The 14,926-nt window shown below is 40.1% G+C and overlaps 2 protein-coding genes across 2 annotated transcripts; both read right to left on the bottom strand.

Annotated features, from left to right (window-relative positions):
• Positions 1–1,593: 1,593 nt before the first annotated feature.
• On the bottom strand, positions 1,594–6,109 carry nup42 (nucleoporin 42). Its single transcript, XM_030741301.1, has 7 exons — positions 5,862–6,109; positions 3,848–4,133; positions 3,681–3,769; positions 3,525–3,601; positions 3,221–3,307; positions 2,725–2,827; positions 1,594–2,337 (listed from the first exon to the last, which is right to left on the bottom strand). The coding sequence occupies exons 1-7, from the start codon at positions 6,022–6,024 to the stop codon at positions 1,814–1,816; spliced, it is 1,329 nt and encodes a 442-aa protein (XP_030597161.1). The 5' UTR covers positions 6,025–6,109; the 3' UTR covers positions 1,594–1,813.
• A 1,113-nt stretch (positions 6,110–7,222) lies between these two features.
• LOC115788483 (gasdermin-E-like) lies at positions 7,223–12,857 on the bottom strand. The gene is made up of 10 exons (XM_030741517.1): positions 12,654–12,857; positions 11,227–11,462; positions 10,919–11,111; positions 10,498–10,675; positions 10,148–10,268; positions 9,303–9,452; positions 8,893–9,014; positions 8,530–8,650; positions 8,343–8,413; positions 7,223–8,132 (listed from the first exon to the last, which is right to left on the bottom strand). The coding sequence occupies exons 2-10, from the start codon at positions 11,432–11,434 to the stop codon at positions 7,896–7,898; spliced, it is 1,401 nt and encodes a 466-aa protein (XP_030597377.1). The 5' UTR covers positions 11,435–11,462; positions 12,654–12,857; the 3' UTR covers positions 7,223–7,895.
• Between the last annotated feature and the right edge of the window lie 2,069 nt (positions 12,858–14,926).

Raw genomic sequence — 14,926 nt, 5'->3', positions numbered from 1 at the left:
ATAGAGCTTATCTTGGAAGAATGTTTGGCACAACAGTGCATTCGGATCACGATTCTGCTTGCAAACACTGCCAGACATGACAGGCTTTATAAAAAAAATAAAAAATAAAAAAGAGCATGGCCCTATTCCAGGAAGCATGTTCAACAAACTCTGAGTTTAAAAACAAACACTGAATTGATCAACTCTTGAGTTTCCTGTTCCAGGATAGCTGATCAGAGTGAGTTCAATCAATTCTGAGTGTGTTCCCCCTGAGTTAGCGCGTGCTAAGAGCAGAGCCTCCATGTTAATCCAGTGCATCGAGGAATACACGTGTCAGTGTCTTAAAAAAACAGGAGAAGAAAAGAGTAATTTTAATCTGCTTGGCCTGCTCTGTTATCATCACAGGCAGAATAAAAGTTTGACACAAAATAAATAATTTCTTGCATTCTGTCTGCTGTCATCATTTACCCAACTTGAATTTTCATCAAATGAAGCTGAATCCTAATTTTACATTTGATTTTTTTTATAAACCTAATTTAAAACTGTTTTTGCTACAGTTTACAACTATTTCATTGTTTAAATAATTATTCAGTAGAAATTTAAGCTATTAATGGAATATAGCAACCTCACTTTATTTTTTTAATGGAGAATTACATCATTTCTGCCATTACTGGATAAAAATGAGGATTAAGAGAAAAACTGCCTGTTTAACCATTTCTAATCTGATCTAAGATCAGCTTCACTGATAGATGACGACACTCTGACAACCACAGCAGAAATATTGCCATGAGTTACTGTTAAAGGCCAGAGTTCAGTAATAGTTTCACATTTAACTGAAGAAATGCAGGGCAGCTTTATCGAAAAATGCTAACACTTTATAAGAAATGTCTCAGCTTCACAGATTTGAAATATTTCAGTACAGGTTTGGGAGGATGAACTATTTTAAATAAAAAAACGCAGATCGTGTTGGGAAAATTAAGCCATTATGAACGCATCCAGACCGGATGAGCTGGGAAATGACTGGAGCTTGAATTGGATCTGGGCCTTATTCAGTCTGAATCCCTCGGATCCCACGTGGACTCGGGCAAGGTTTGCTGATGTTATGGAGCCTCCGGCGAGTCATCTAATTCACCGATTTAGGTGATTTTCAGTGGAAAATATGTCGAGATGCATACTCTAAATTTCAGACACCATAACTTTCAAAATGTTGACAGCATTTACATCACTTTAAATATATTTAGCCCAATTTTCAAGTCTTAAAATTATAAAACTGATAACTGACTCAGAGTTGAAGTTCACTCTCTTTCTGGAACAGAAAACCAGAGTTTCCCTCATCTCAGGGTTAACAAACTCAAAATGTTTTTAGCTAAACTTGCTTCCTGGAATAGGGCTCAGATCTCTCATACAGGAGAAACCTGCCTGAGGAAGCAGCCATATCATAACATATCATATCATGCATGCATAGTATGTTGGAACTTTATGCAGATTAAAGTTTACTTGTACTGATGTGCCACATTTTATATGTTTGATCATTAAAAATTAAAATAAATATAAAAAAAAAATCTCCACAAACAGTCAAAGGTAAACAAATTCAGACCAATGCAACCCAAAAAAATCACTCAGAAGTAGAACTTTATAAAGACAAAAGACAGCTTTTAAAAATACAATCTGTTGGAGAAGTACACGTTGTATTTAAAAATTGGACCAAATCGAGTTTTTCCACCCAAACTGATCAGAAGTGTGAAATTTATTTGCACAAAAGAACTTCAAAGAAGAAAATCACATTTGATAAATTATTCTCTAGTTTAACAATCTACCCATATTCTCTGTAGTATCATACCGCTAGCAGGTCAGCAGGAGGAGGTTTCAGCGGAATCTGTCCCAGTGTGAATCTCTTAGCCTTGAACTGATTCAGTTCCTCCTCAGTCAGTTTGCTCTGAGGAGAAAACAGACTGTCCGATGCCCCCCCAGCAGTCCCAGTTCCTGAAGTGGGTTGAGTGGCCTCAAATCCTGCAGTCTTCTGCACAAAGGTACTGCTGCTTCCTGTTGCGGCAGGGGCTACAACCCCGAAACCACTACCGAACCCTCCCCCGGTGCTTGCCGTAGAGGGCAAACTGAATCCAGAGGCAGATCCAAATCCTGAAGCGGCTGCTGGTTTGTCCGTGGAGGCGAAGGAGAAAGTTGACGCTGAAGGTGCAGACGAGGATGCAGAGCCAAACCCAGAAGGATGTTGTGTAGCAGCTGCTAAAATGCTACCAAAACCTGTTGAAGATGACTGTGTCGATGCAGAACCAAATCCACTATTTGAAGCAGAAAAGCTGAAACCGCTGGCCTGGACAGGTGCTGGGGCTCCAAAACCTGCACGAATAGAAGGATTCAGTTATCACAGGGTGATGGATAATTTTATTAACAGAACAATACAAAACATTCTATTCTAAAAAACCTACAAACTTAAATTTTGATGCATTATGTTGTGGACTTCACTCCAGACAGACTCTTGACTGAATGCTGAAATACTACACTGCATGTAGTCTCTGCAGTATCTGCTCAGGCATCATACTTATTAGAAAAGGGGAATACTTCTAAGTATCAGTAGGTTTTCAAAAGTTTGAAAAAAAGATTATTCAGCTGAGTATTACATGGCTTTTTTTTATAGCAGAAACAGTCACCTTTTAGGTTAATATAGCATGCTGAACTATCACTTTAACCTTTAACAGCTACAATAAAATGATCCTTAATCTTCACCTTTGCTTCCAAAGCTGGAGGTAGAGGATCCAAATCCAGTTGCTGACGTGGAGCCAAAGCCACCTGAAGATGCCTGAGGTGCGGTGCCGTTTAACTCTGCAAGCTGCAATGAAAATAAGGAGTGTAAACAACAAAAACACTGAATTAAAAACCCCAAAACAGATGGGAGAGCTGCTAGTGTGAAGTCAGAATGTCTGCACTAAATCTAAACCAGGTGTCTGATAAGTCCAAAGGAAGGGTAGAAGGAAATTGTATTAAAAGAAAATGTATCCCATTGACCACTGGCATTTCCACTGCTGCACACTGCTGATGTGTACAAATCTGTAGGAATGCTAACAGTAAACATATAAAACACATCTTCACATTTTATTTCAAGTCGCATTAGGGAGTCCTTATGGACTTTGGAATAGCAACAACCAAAGTTATCCATTTCTGTGTTTGTGACATGTTCAGTGGGAAGGGGTGTTTATATAGTGTGCGTATGTGTGTGTCTCACCAGCGCTGCCCGAGTGGCTGGATTCAGAATCTTTAACTCCTTGACTCTGCTTTGCCACTGGCTGAAAAGCTGATTGACACCGTTCATCTAAGCACACACACAAGAGAAATTTCTTATACTCTTAGAAATTATTAAACACATTTAACATTTTGCCTTCAACGACTAACTAAAGCTTGGCTAAATCAAGTTCATGTCATCGTGCTTCTATCCAAGAAGATGAATCCACAGAACAAAGAATCCTCTTGATTTTATTAGTGACCCAAAGACAAACAGAAATGACGTTACTGAGGGACGCTCCACTTACGTAGCTCTGCAGATCTCCTGAAGCTCTTGTGGAGTAGTACTCCAGCCTGAGTTCTTCAGGAGAGAGATCGTTGAAACCTGTAGACAGAACACAGGAACCACGTTCAGGTCCAGTGTTTTAGTTTGTAGAACTACAAATCACAAACCTGATACCTACCAGATATAGGCGTCCTGAAGCTACAATAACAGGAGAATCCCCACTGACCAGACTTCTCCCAAACATCCATGTCCATCTGAATGATTTCCCTGGTTGACAAAAAAATGTAAATTAATCCCCTGTGACAGATAACAAAGTAAAAAAAAAAAAAAAAAAAAAAGACTCACAGTTTTTTGTCATCATCTTCTTCACCAGCTGTTTCTCCCGTCGTTGCCCTTCCTCCTCCCCCCCGGCCTCCCCTGTCAAAGTTGCTGGGAGTATCAAGAGACGAAAATCTGTTTTGAGTTGAGAAACTAAATTCGGAACTCTTCACGTTATCTCTTCTTCCTCCACCACCACCACCTCCTCCCCCTCCTCCATGACCCCAGTCGTCACTTCCTTGAGAGAAGGATGAAGGCTGGATGTAGCTTCCTTTTTGCTGGGAAGGATTCACCCAAACTCTGTTTCCAAACCCTGGAACCAAAATACAAACCAGTGTCAATCAAAAAAGAATGACGACTGTGCTAAAATCTTAATAAGTTAGGATACTATTACTTCCCACAATAACAGTTATATCACAATTTAGTGATTCTGCAATGCTTGATACACAGCAAGATTTTTTTTAATAATAGAGCAAGATGTCTATGTAACATGAAAAGAATTTGCACTACATAGTCAAAAAGCACTAGAATTTGTGTAAAATACACTGCACTGTGCACTATCATTATTATTCCATTACAATGTTTGGTCAGTTCAGTTTATTAGCTCTCTGGTTAGCTTTACCCTTGACTTTCTTCTTTACAGCAAGCTGGTTATTTGCTTTACATTCATTTATTTGATAACCACCACCATGATCTCATGAAGTGGTAACCATGAAATTTAATTGATTTGGAACGTGACTGAAAGGAAAACAAGCGGCTTATGACTTGTGTCTGACAAGTTGCTAACCAATGAGCAAATTCAACATACCCAGGATATTTTTCTGTAACTTATCTCTTGCCCTAACATTTGCAATCAGACTAAGCAGTCACACAAACGTGGTTATCAACTCGATAAGTTAACCCAGGGTTTATCACTCTAGCTACAAGCATGTTCCCATGAGAGGGGCAGCACTGGCAGCACAAATATGCACATCTACTGGCAGCAGAAAGAAGACAACACTATAATATTAGAAATCTATCAAGAGGTTGCACACATTAATACACAGTGACTACAAGCAGCAGTGTATGAGAGGAAAACCAGTACACAGTAGTTTAATATTAAAAGGGCTGTATGCACATACACACTTTAAGCGATTTGGCCAGTAAGCTTGGAAAAAAAAAAAAAAAAAAAAAAAGAGCCCCATCCTGCAAAAGCCCTCCTCCTCTGTTAACTCTTTGTACACAGAACACAAGGTTAAACAAGTGTTTGTATCATTCTGCATGCACACAAATCTGCATGAGAGGGCACTAAAAGATCTTTTCACACCACGCTTAAGTATCAGGACAAGTTAAAGTTGACCTTCTCGTGCATTAAAGTCCAAAATAATGTATTTGAAGTTCCTTTTGCAACGTTTTGATTTACTCAGTGTGAATAAAGCACAGATAATGTGACCACTGTTATTTTCCTTAACATCTAATAATGCAGCGGTGCTGTCACACAGTATGGCTTTCATTGTCTTCCAGTAATTAAGAAAATCCAACATGCTACAGATTATTTTGACGTAAAGTGTGCAAGTGTATTTTCTCTCTTTCCTTTCTTTCCAGCAGTAGCAGTTGGCTGGTCAGTTAGGGCTCTCCAGCAGTCAGATGACAGTAAACTTGTTTTGTTAAGAGACAGAGCTATCCCAAGTCCATCATATCAATTTCAATCGCACCTATTTTGCTTCTCTTGTTGCATAAAATGTTCATGTTGTGTTCACGCTGGTGTAATGAGCCCCATCTGAATTTGTGTTTATGTTTAGCTGTTACGTCTGCTGCCTTCTTACCCATGTCAGCCTCGAAAATAACTTTTTCAATCCAATTTACACCGGGATAACAAGTGATTATATAACAGTTATATTATTGCCACGAAAAAGAGAATATAACAAATATATATAAATAATGTGGTTCAAGTGTTCAGCGAATACTTGTAACTAAATAACAGAACTAAATAAGCGAGAGAAACTGTACAAGAAGCCTGCTAAAGAAACCGAAAGCAATTTAAACTCATGTATGTATTTACCTCCACTTCTAGACTGCTGCTGCCCAGGGGCGCGGCCGCCGTAGTTGTTGTTGTTATAACCTCCACCTCCTCCACCTCCCCTGCTTCCTCCTCTCGGGTGCTCATTCCAACATTTTTCGCCGTACCGACAGCGGCCCTGAAGGAAGAAGCTGCACACTGGCATTTCCACACGGTGCTAAAGGCGTTTTTCTGGACGTATAAACGCCACTGCTTCCACTCGGAGGTGTTTTCCGAACGAGGTTGAGCTGCAGTCGCGCGAGATTTACGTCACTGGTCACCCCACGTGGTCATATTTCCTTGTGGCGTCACAAAAAATGCTGCTAACCCGAACTGAGTGGGAGCAGTGTGTCTTTACCATTTTTTTTCTTTTAAATATACAAATATTTAGTTTTATTTCACCTAGTTTTATAAGTTTGCAAAATTCTTTCAACTATTTTTTTAAGCATAGTTTTTATTTCTGTTAATTATACTGTCCTTTAGGCCTGACCATGGCTCCACAAACTTGTCAGGTATGAAGCATGCATTCAGTTATACCTCCTGCATACGAGGCTACACCAAAGTGGCACGCCTAAGCTACCTACCTGTAAACACAGTTGGAAGTGTTACAGTCTTATGTGTGTGTCTGGTGTGAACAATGTGAAACCATGGATCCATACTGCCAGTATCAACCGTTCAGGCTGCTGATGGTGTGGTGGCTTAGTACCAACTAAGCATCGTTAAAACTCTACGGCCTACCTGAGCATTGTTGCTGGCCATGTCCATCCCTTTATGACCACAGCGTACCCATTTAATGATGGCTGCTTCCAGCAAGGATAATGTGTCATGTCACCAAGATCAAATCATCTCAAACTGGTTTCTCAAACATGACGATGAGTTAAATAATAACGAGGAATGTTTCCAGCACCTTGCTGAAGCACCTTTGCACATAGGTCTGGAATCTGGTATGCGCATGTATTAAGAGACATTAAAAGACAGGTGGTGTAGACACATTTATATAAAGCTGAAAATGCCGAGTCAAAGTGCTTACTGCACTGAAGTGTCATAAAAATAAGTAAAAAATTACAAATATAATTAAAAATAGTGAGAATGAGAGTAAGTGTCCACACAAAAGTCTTTCTTCCAAACGGCAGCATTACACACTCATATTTATGATTACAACATCAAAGGCTTTGTACTTTTATATATTTTAAAGATAGTTTCAAAAATACTGTAAAAGATGATTGTGTAAAGATTTTCAACAGAGAAATCCCAAAAAGCAATGCTGTCCCTAAAAAACTACAAGAAAATATAATAGTCTATTTTGCATCATATTTTGCATTTATTTTGCTATGGAAGACACAATTCATGCAAAATGACACCTACATGCAGAGCTTATTAATATAGTGTTTCTTAACAATAAAACAGAAACAAAGTAGCAGTAAAATCAGGACAAAAGGAATGTCATAAAAACTCAATGCTCGTACAAAAACTTTTTTTTTTTTATCAAAAGTCAATACTGCTTTTTAACACAGTGCAGATTGTTTTATCAAAGTCTAGTCTTCAGCAGAATTATTAAAATAAAGCTTTCTTCATAAATAAAAGAAAGAAAGAAAGAAAGAAAACAAGTTTAATAGTATTAACAAGAGCAGCAATACGAACCGGTACCAGTAAAAATAAAAATCCTGGCAAGAATCGGCATTTAACATGGCTTTCAACGCATAGATGCAGAAAGGTTATTTATATCGCATACCATTGGTATGCATCAAGCTTCACTTTTTTATGTTAACCAAAAAGCTTAAAATCATGTAAACATTTTTTGAGTTGAGAAATTGTTTTTTAAATGCAGGTTTAGCAATGTTTGCTTTAAATAATAAAAATATATTTAGGAAAAATAAGTTTTCTTCTGCAGTGTAACAAATATAAAACGATATTTAAAAAAGCAGTAATGCTAATAATATAAAGAAGCCTCGTAAAAAACTATGGAACGCTTGTATGTAATAGAACTTTACAATAAAGAAAGAAATGGTGCAGGGAGTGCACATTCAGACGCTAAAACTATTGCAGTGCATTGCAGAGCAAATGCAATCCATGGACGCTGAGAAAGAGGACCACTGGGAGGACTCCCACGTTATCTCTGCTTTCTATCCACAGCTGGTCAGCGTCTCTCCTCAGCTTCACACCGGCAGAGCAAAGCAGCTGTTCTGCCAGCTGAAAGGCCTGGTTATCCTGCAGCAGGGCTGGGAGAGACTGAATGGAGAGAGCATTGCAGCTGCTCTTCTTGAATCTGCATACCTGGAGAGATAGATGGATGGATCAATAAAAAAGCTCTTTGTGGAAGCATGATTGTTTATAGGTTTGAATTCTACTTTATTAAAGAAATAGACACATAAAGCTGAAAATAGCTTAATAAATACTGTAAAGATCATGTGAGAACATTAGCTATGGAACTATTAATGAAATCACCACCAATGGAACAACATATCCTAAATCAAAACAGCTAACCAGTGTGTTGAAGGCCTGCAGAAAATCTGGACAGCTCTTGCTCAGAAGTTCCAGAGTTTCATCGGGCAACTCTATAAGCACAATAAACAGAATGGATGACAAGATTAAACTCTAAAAAATATATTTATACAGTACTGTTTTGTGTAACTGTGTGTGCCATTCTCTTTTGCCTGTAATTTCCTCTCACCTTCCAGGGCACTGACCAACAGGTGTGCTGCATTTAGGGTGCTTTCAGTGTGACTCTCTGCGCTGGCTTGCTCTTCTTTTGTGGTCCCATTGTGCTTTCCATTGCGACACAAATCCTCCAGCTGACACAGAAAAAGAGGGTTTCAGATGAGAAATGGAGAAAAATATATACATAAATATTAATTTGAACAAAAATACATTGTGGTTTTGGGATGCTGTGATCTTCAGTTACACATTTATATTCATGACTGCTTTTTTTTAGCCAAAAAAAAAAAACAAAACAGAGACAGACTATTTTCACAGACTGGGTAGCGGTCACCACAAACATCTGGTGTAGGCTACGGGTCATGCCACTTTCACTCACCACAAGCTGCAGATATGACAGAGCAGGTCTGTCCTTCAGAGTTTCTTGGAGCTTCTTGAACAACGGCCATCGGGTTGACTGGGGGAGCTCTGCCAGAGGAGAAAGGTCTTTTTCCTGCGTTTCTGCGAGAAACCAGGAAATACTGTTTGCTTATATCCGTCTGGCAGCTGACAGTTTTAGTCCCAGTGTTTGCTACTGAGGAAGGTCAGCTCAGCCACAAAGTTTCAGAAAAATAATCACCAAACGCAATTATGAATGCAACGTTTCACTGTAATTGCAATGACAGTTGCAATGACGGTTATATTTGGAAGAAAAGGAACTACTGTGTTTTGCTTCCTCATAACATTTTTTTTTTTTCCAATCAACAAATAACTGCACGAATGTATGAATGAATGAATGCATGGACAAACCATTATGAAGGGCAATCAGGGGGACTTTCTGTGGATCCTGCTGCTTATTGCACTTTCCATCCACTGCGCTAAAGGAATCCTCGGAATGCAAGGACATCGAGATGGAGTCTGACTCGAAGCCTCCTATTGTGCCAGGCTTTAGACATAAATCTGAAAAATATAGACATGTGAGCACACGGAAGGTAAACTGAGGTGAAATAAAAAAAAAAAAATCACTCTATGTGAGTGGATGGCAGCTACATTTGTTACTATAAGTGCAATGACACCTTTGGGAATAAAAAGCCAAATTGATTTCTTTATCTTAGATCCACTTTGACAAGCATGCACACCCTCATTAACCTCTCCTGTCTCTAACAGCAGTACCTGCAGGCACAGATTTCACATAAGCAGCAGGGGGAGGCGGGCAGAGGTCTGAATATATACTGAATTGTGGCATCAGTCTTATAAACGATTATTCATCCACTGGGATACTGTAAGTTTTTAAAGTTAGGGGTGTGGCTGCTTTGACCGACAGGTGTCGCCAAAAACTGCCTGATAGGCTTTACTTCCGCTAGTTCCAGTAACCAAGCTGAACATCTTGACCATGTCTGGTTGTTGCTGCTGAATTTGGAGCAGCTCAGACTGCTGACATTCACTATAAGCCTTGTTGTACCGTGGTGCAGAGTACAATCACACAAATATCAGTAGGATTACTTCAGGACACTGAAGTGAACGCTCATCTGTGCCTAAAGTAATGCTGTCATTCTCACTTTGATCACTACACATGTAGTTTATGCCCCCCCCCCCCCCCCCCCCCCCCCCCCCCCCCCCCACACACACACACACACACACACACACTCACTCACGATATTGTCCGTCTTTTTTAATCTCCAGTTCCAGGATGCTGTACGCGATGACTGTACCAGAGGGGATCTCCATGGCAACATCGCTGTCAACCTCAATGCTGTTGCTATCCTTCACACACACCTGAGAGCACACATACACACACATATTGGATATAATGGTCTGATTAAAGGACAGCTGACTGATTTCATTTTTTTTTTGTTTTTTGTTTTTTTGGATGACATCCCTAATATTTTTAGGGCATAAACAGAATTTCACTAATTTACAAGATATATAATGATGATAATATATATCTGATAAATTTATTGAAAAAAATCTCACAACATGATTAAAAAACCTTTAAGAGGCCTACCTTAACAGAGCTCCCCAGCATGCCCACCAGCCCGAGCACCCCCTGAAAGGTGCACTCCTCCACTTTTGTCTGGGTGATGGAGCAGGGGCTGGTGGTGAAAATCCTCTCCTTCACTAGTGCCACCACTTCGGCCCGCTTCTCCAGCTGCTGAACCAGCACATGCTGCATGTCCACTGACCTGATACAAAGAGAGGCCGGTCTTAATGATTACAGGTGGACTGATCCTTGTCGAGTGGAAAATGACATTGTTGATGTGGCCGCTTTTACACAGCAGTGATCTGAGGTGTTAAACGTGTGATGCGTAATGTCTAACCATATTTATAAGGAGTTCATTACATCAGCAGTGATGACATCATTTTGTTACTCTCTGATGATGAGCTGCATATGTGAAAACATTGAAAAATAAAAGATTATATCACACCTGTTGCTAGAGTCAAGTAGTAGCTTCTTCACATCCACTTCCTCCTTCTTCAGCTTCCCAAAACATGACTGGAGCTTGGTGGTGCCCCGCCCCTCCAGTTTGACACTGGCAGAGCCGGCTTCTGGGCCCAGCTCACTATCAAAAGTAGATCCATATGTCCCCTTGTAGGTCAGGAATTCTGACTCAGACACTCCTGATAAAACATAAGGTGTTACGCAGACATCTGCTTTGTTGAAATGTGTCTGGAAATCAAATGGCATGGGCGACATTTTTCCTTTAACACCCAAAGTTTCCATGTGCACACCTACCAGGTGTGAGCTCCTTGTTTCCCAGCAACAGGTCGCTGAGGGTGAAATCTGTAGGTTGATACTTGGGTCTCTGCCAGAACCAGCGCTTGCGTTTGATCACGAGTGCCATGGGAACCAGTTTGTGTGAGTCATTTACTCGGGACACGTGGATGAGGAGTCCATCGGGGTCAATCTCATGGACTAAGTTGGCAGTGGCCTTGGAAAACATGCCTTCGGAAGACGAGCACTGCAGACAGCTGGATGAGAAAGACATTCAAAGTTTCAGTTTGGGCTTATTTTCTCAACTTTAAGGCAGTGGCAGCAACCCTGATCTGCCTTTATTCATCAAACTAAACGACTGTAGGTGATTTCCAGCTGGTATTCTCCCCACATTTCCCCTTCTTAAAGTTGATAGAAGACTGAGAAGCCTGTGCGGGGGTGTTGTCCCGAAATAATAACAAATCAGTGACTCATCAGGCATAGAGGAAGGCCCCCTGCATGTGAGGATACCAATTTGACAACAAAAACATGAGCATACACAGACAGCCCCATTCACTAATACCACAGTCTCAGCTTTCATTGTTTAAATATTTACAGTATCTGGATGTAAGAGGGGGGCTTTTGTCAAGGAGGGCAAGGAGAAGGCTGCACATGATTGGATGTCTGAGGAATGTTAAGCAAAAAAGAACTTGAGCTGGAGGAGAGCGAAAGAGGCCAGTTAACGGTGGAGCTCAGACCTCTGAAAAATCTCCCCTGGGTAAAATTAAGAATGCCACCCACTTCCAAGCTGAACATTAAGATAAACTAACCCTGACTTGACATGGTTTCAGTGTGTTGAGTCATGTGGGCTAAATTATTAAGCAGCTGCGTAACGTCACCTGGGACTGTACTCTTACCCCAAACTCGCACTCCAAAAGCTCACGTGTGCACTTTGAATATTTTATGTTTCTTTTGTTTAGTGTGATCTAGACCCAAGGAAACAAGGGGGGGTAAAAGGAATAACTATGCATTAATAGTATACTTTTATTAAAACATAACCCATGTTTAGTTTTCCTATAGAAATATATGTCTTGATGAGCAGTATCACACTTCAGTTTGCGAAAGCGCTAGTATTCCTATCATAGGCCCAGACTCCACGACCACCCCCATCCCCACGTGTGCCAAGCAATTTCCCGGCAGCCCACTTTTTCTAATTCTGGCTGGAGCTTAAGCCTCGCGCGCTGGCGTAGTGGGTGAGGTCACCTGCGCACGAGCCTCAAAGACGCATGACTTGGATGAAGAATATAAAAGAGGCCAAAGGCGCAACAATACTTTCTGACCGCAAAATCCCAACGCGCAGAACACACAGGTCGGTTAGACTCGACGGACACTAGAGTCGTTCTTAGTCTTACCAAGTCTTACTACGTAATACAGATCGATATTCAGAAACTAAAAATTAAAGTTATTACCTTTAATGATCTTTCACTGAGTCTCAGAATTGACTTTGCGCGTCAGCTGTCACTCCTGGAATGTCACCGATGTTGCCATGCGTAAAAAGTGGACCAAAATATCCCAAATAATCCGGTGATAGTTCACACAGAAAGTTGTTGCAATATGTGAAGCGAACCCCGATAATCAGCACCGTCCGGCGAGAGCTGGAGTTGAATGCTGAGAGGACAGTACGGCTGGGCTCTATTTCACAGGAGGGGATGAAGACCGCCTCCTCCTTCAACTCGAGTTGATTATGATCATATGAACAAACTGGGATGTGTGTGTGTGCGTGTGTGTGTGTGTGTGTGTGTGTTTCGGGACATGAGCAGACTTGCCTGATTTTTTAATTTTTTTTAATCGTTAATCTTGGAGTGGGGAAACTTTTTTTTTTTCTTTTTTTCATTCATACCATGTTGCCAGTACTCTTGTAAAACGGAGCTGGTTTACAGTGTACGTTCATTCACAGCAGCCAAACCACATCCTACCTTACTCAGAGCAACACCTCCGCAGCTGAATAAAAGCCACTTTAAGTGTTTATTTCTGGAAAGAGGTAGAATATTAAGCTCAAAGAGCCATATGTCAAAAGAAAATGTTAAAAAAATATTGTAGGCATGCAAAGGCTAACAGGGCGTTATGGACGCACACATATTCACACTAACAATAGCTGGTTCTAGGCTACTGTAACAGGCGCTCTGATCAGGAGGTTGAACTTTCATGAAAGTAATTTCGCAGGGCACCACAAAGTGGAAACCCTGAAGTCACTGTTTCTTTATTGGAAAGATGAAAAGCACCAAACTAGCAGCAAACTCTCTTTATCTTTCTTTGTAAGTCAAAACACATCCCAGTCTCATCAAAACCAGACTAGAGTCACACAGATTCTCTGAAAATGATAATAAACTTTGTTTTTATGCTTAGATTGAATATATTTAATAGCCAATTTTACTTTTAAAAAGTTGACAAATTTTTGTAGCTTTTCTTTGTTTCATTTTTAAAAATTAATATATTATTTATTTTTTCTTATTCGCTTCATGACTTAAATAACATTTCCAATTTTTCCAGTGCTTCAGTGTTTTATAATGATGAAGTTCAGTGCAGAAAACAAGTCGCCTACATTACATATTATTAACACATTATTGTTCTAATTTACTCCATTATAAAATTATTCTAAATTTAGGACAAAAACCACCACGTGGGATGAAATACTAGAAATTCTGATTGCGTGAAAGCAGCATCACTTTTAATTTGTGTACAGAATTTTGGATATTTGTTTTTAATCAGAACATTAAAAAAATACATTTTAGAAATGTGCTCTATTCAAATCTTCATTTAAGTGTTATGAAATTTCAAACTTTAAAGTGTAAAGTTTTAACTAACAGATATCACCATAATATTACTTGCATTATTTTTGTTATTTAGGTATGACTTAAGTTTATTCACCTACTGCGAGTGCAAATATTACTCACTGTAAGATCTAGCACATTTTCAAATGGAACAACAGACGGGTGTTTTTTTTTGTTTGTTTGTTTTTTTAATGTTTATATGCTTTCTCTTAAATCTTGACTTTCAGTTCCTTTAAGAGTCAGGTTGAACTGCTTTACTTAGAGGGACAGCCTGCACAGGGTTGGGTCATTCTGACCTCCACTGATCCCTTTAGCTGGCAGAAGGGTGTAACCCATAAAGGTCCTCTTTCCTCTTTGGCAGTATAGCTGATGATGGAGGCAAAGGCATCCCTGCTTTTGTGGCCAATTCCCACTGGTTTGTTCACATATTTTCATTTTGCTTCCAAGTTCCCAAAAAAGTAAGACTAATTACCCAGCGTTGCCTGCATTGCTGGTTTGGAGTGGATGGTGTTATATCTCAAGATTTCAAGTTTGTAAAACAGTACTTGGGTCACTGTGGCTTTCCACAGAGCCTGAGGATGCCAAAGAGCCGATGAAAGTGGCAAGATGAACGCTCTGAACCTAGTCATCTCACATCCAAGACATCCTGTCCCCACTGCTCCTGAATGTGACCTGTTTTTTCCTCACATTCAAACTTTTTTCCAAAGTAGGGCTTCCACTTAAGGGTATGAAGGCCCATCTCTGCAGATCAGCTTGACTGTGTGTTAAATCCAGGCAGCCCTACTAGCTCTCGATATTGTCCGGGATCCCAAACAGATTACTGAAGCCACAGTAGCAACCATGTCTTGAAGGTAGCTGTGGATTTGTGTGTGTGTGGTGGTGGTGGTGGTGGGGTATTGAAGAAGTATTTA

This window comes from Archocentrus centrarchus, chromosome 11 (assembly GCF_007364275.1).
Source record: "Archocentrus centrarchus isolate MPI-CPG fArcCen1 chromosome 11, fArcCen1, whole genome shotgun sequence".
NCBI classification, from domain to species: domain Eukaryota; kingdom Metazoa; phylum Chordata; class Actinopteri; order Cichliformes; family Cichlidae; genus Archocentrus; species Archocentrus centrarchus.
This window is presented reverse-complemented; position numbering and strand designations above follow the sequence as displayed.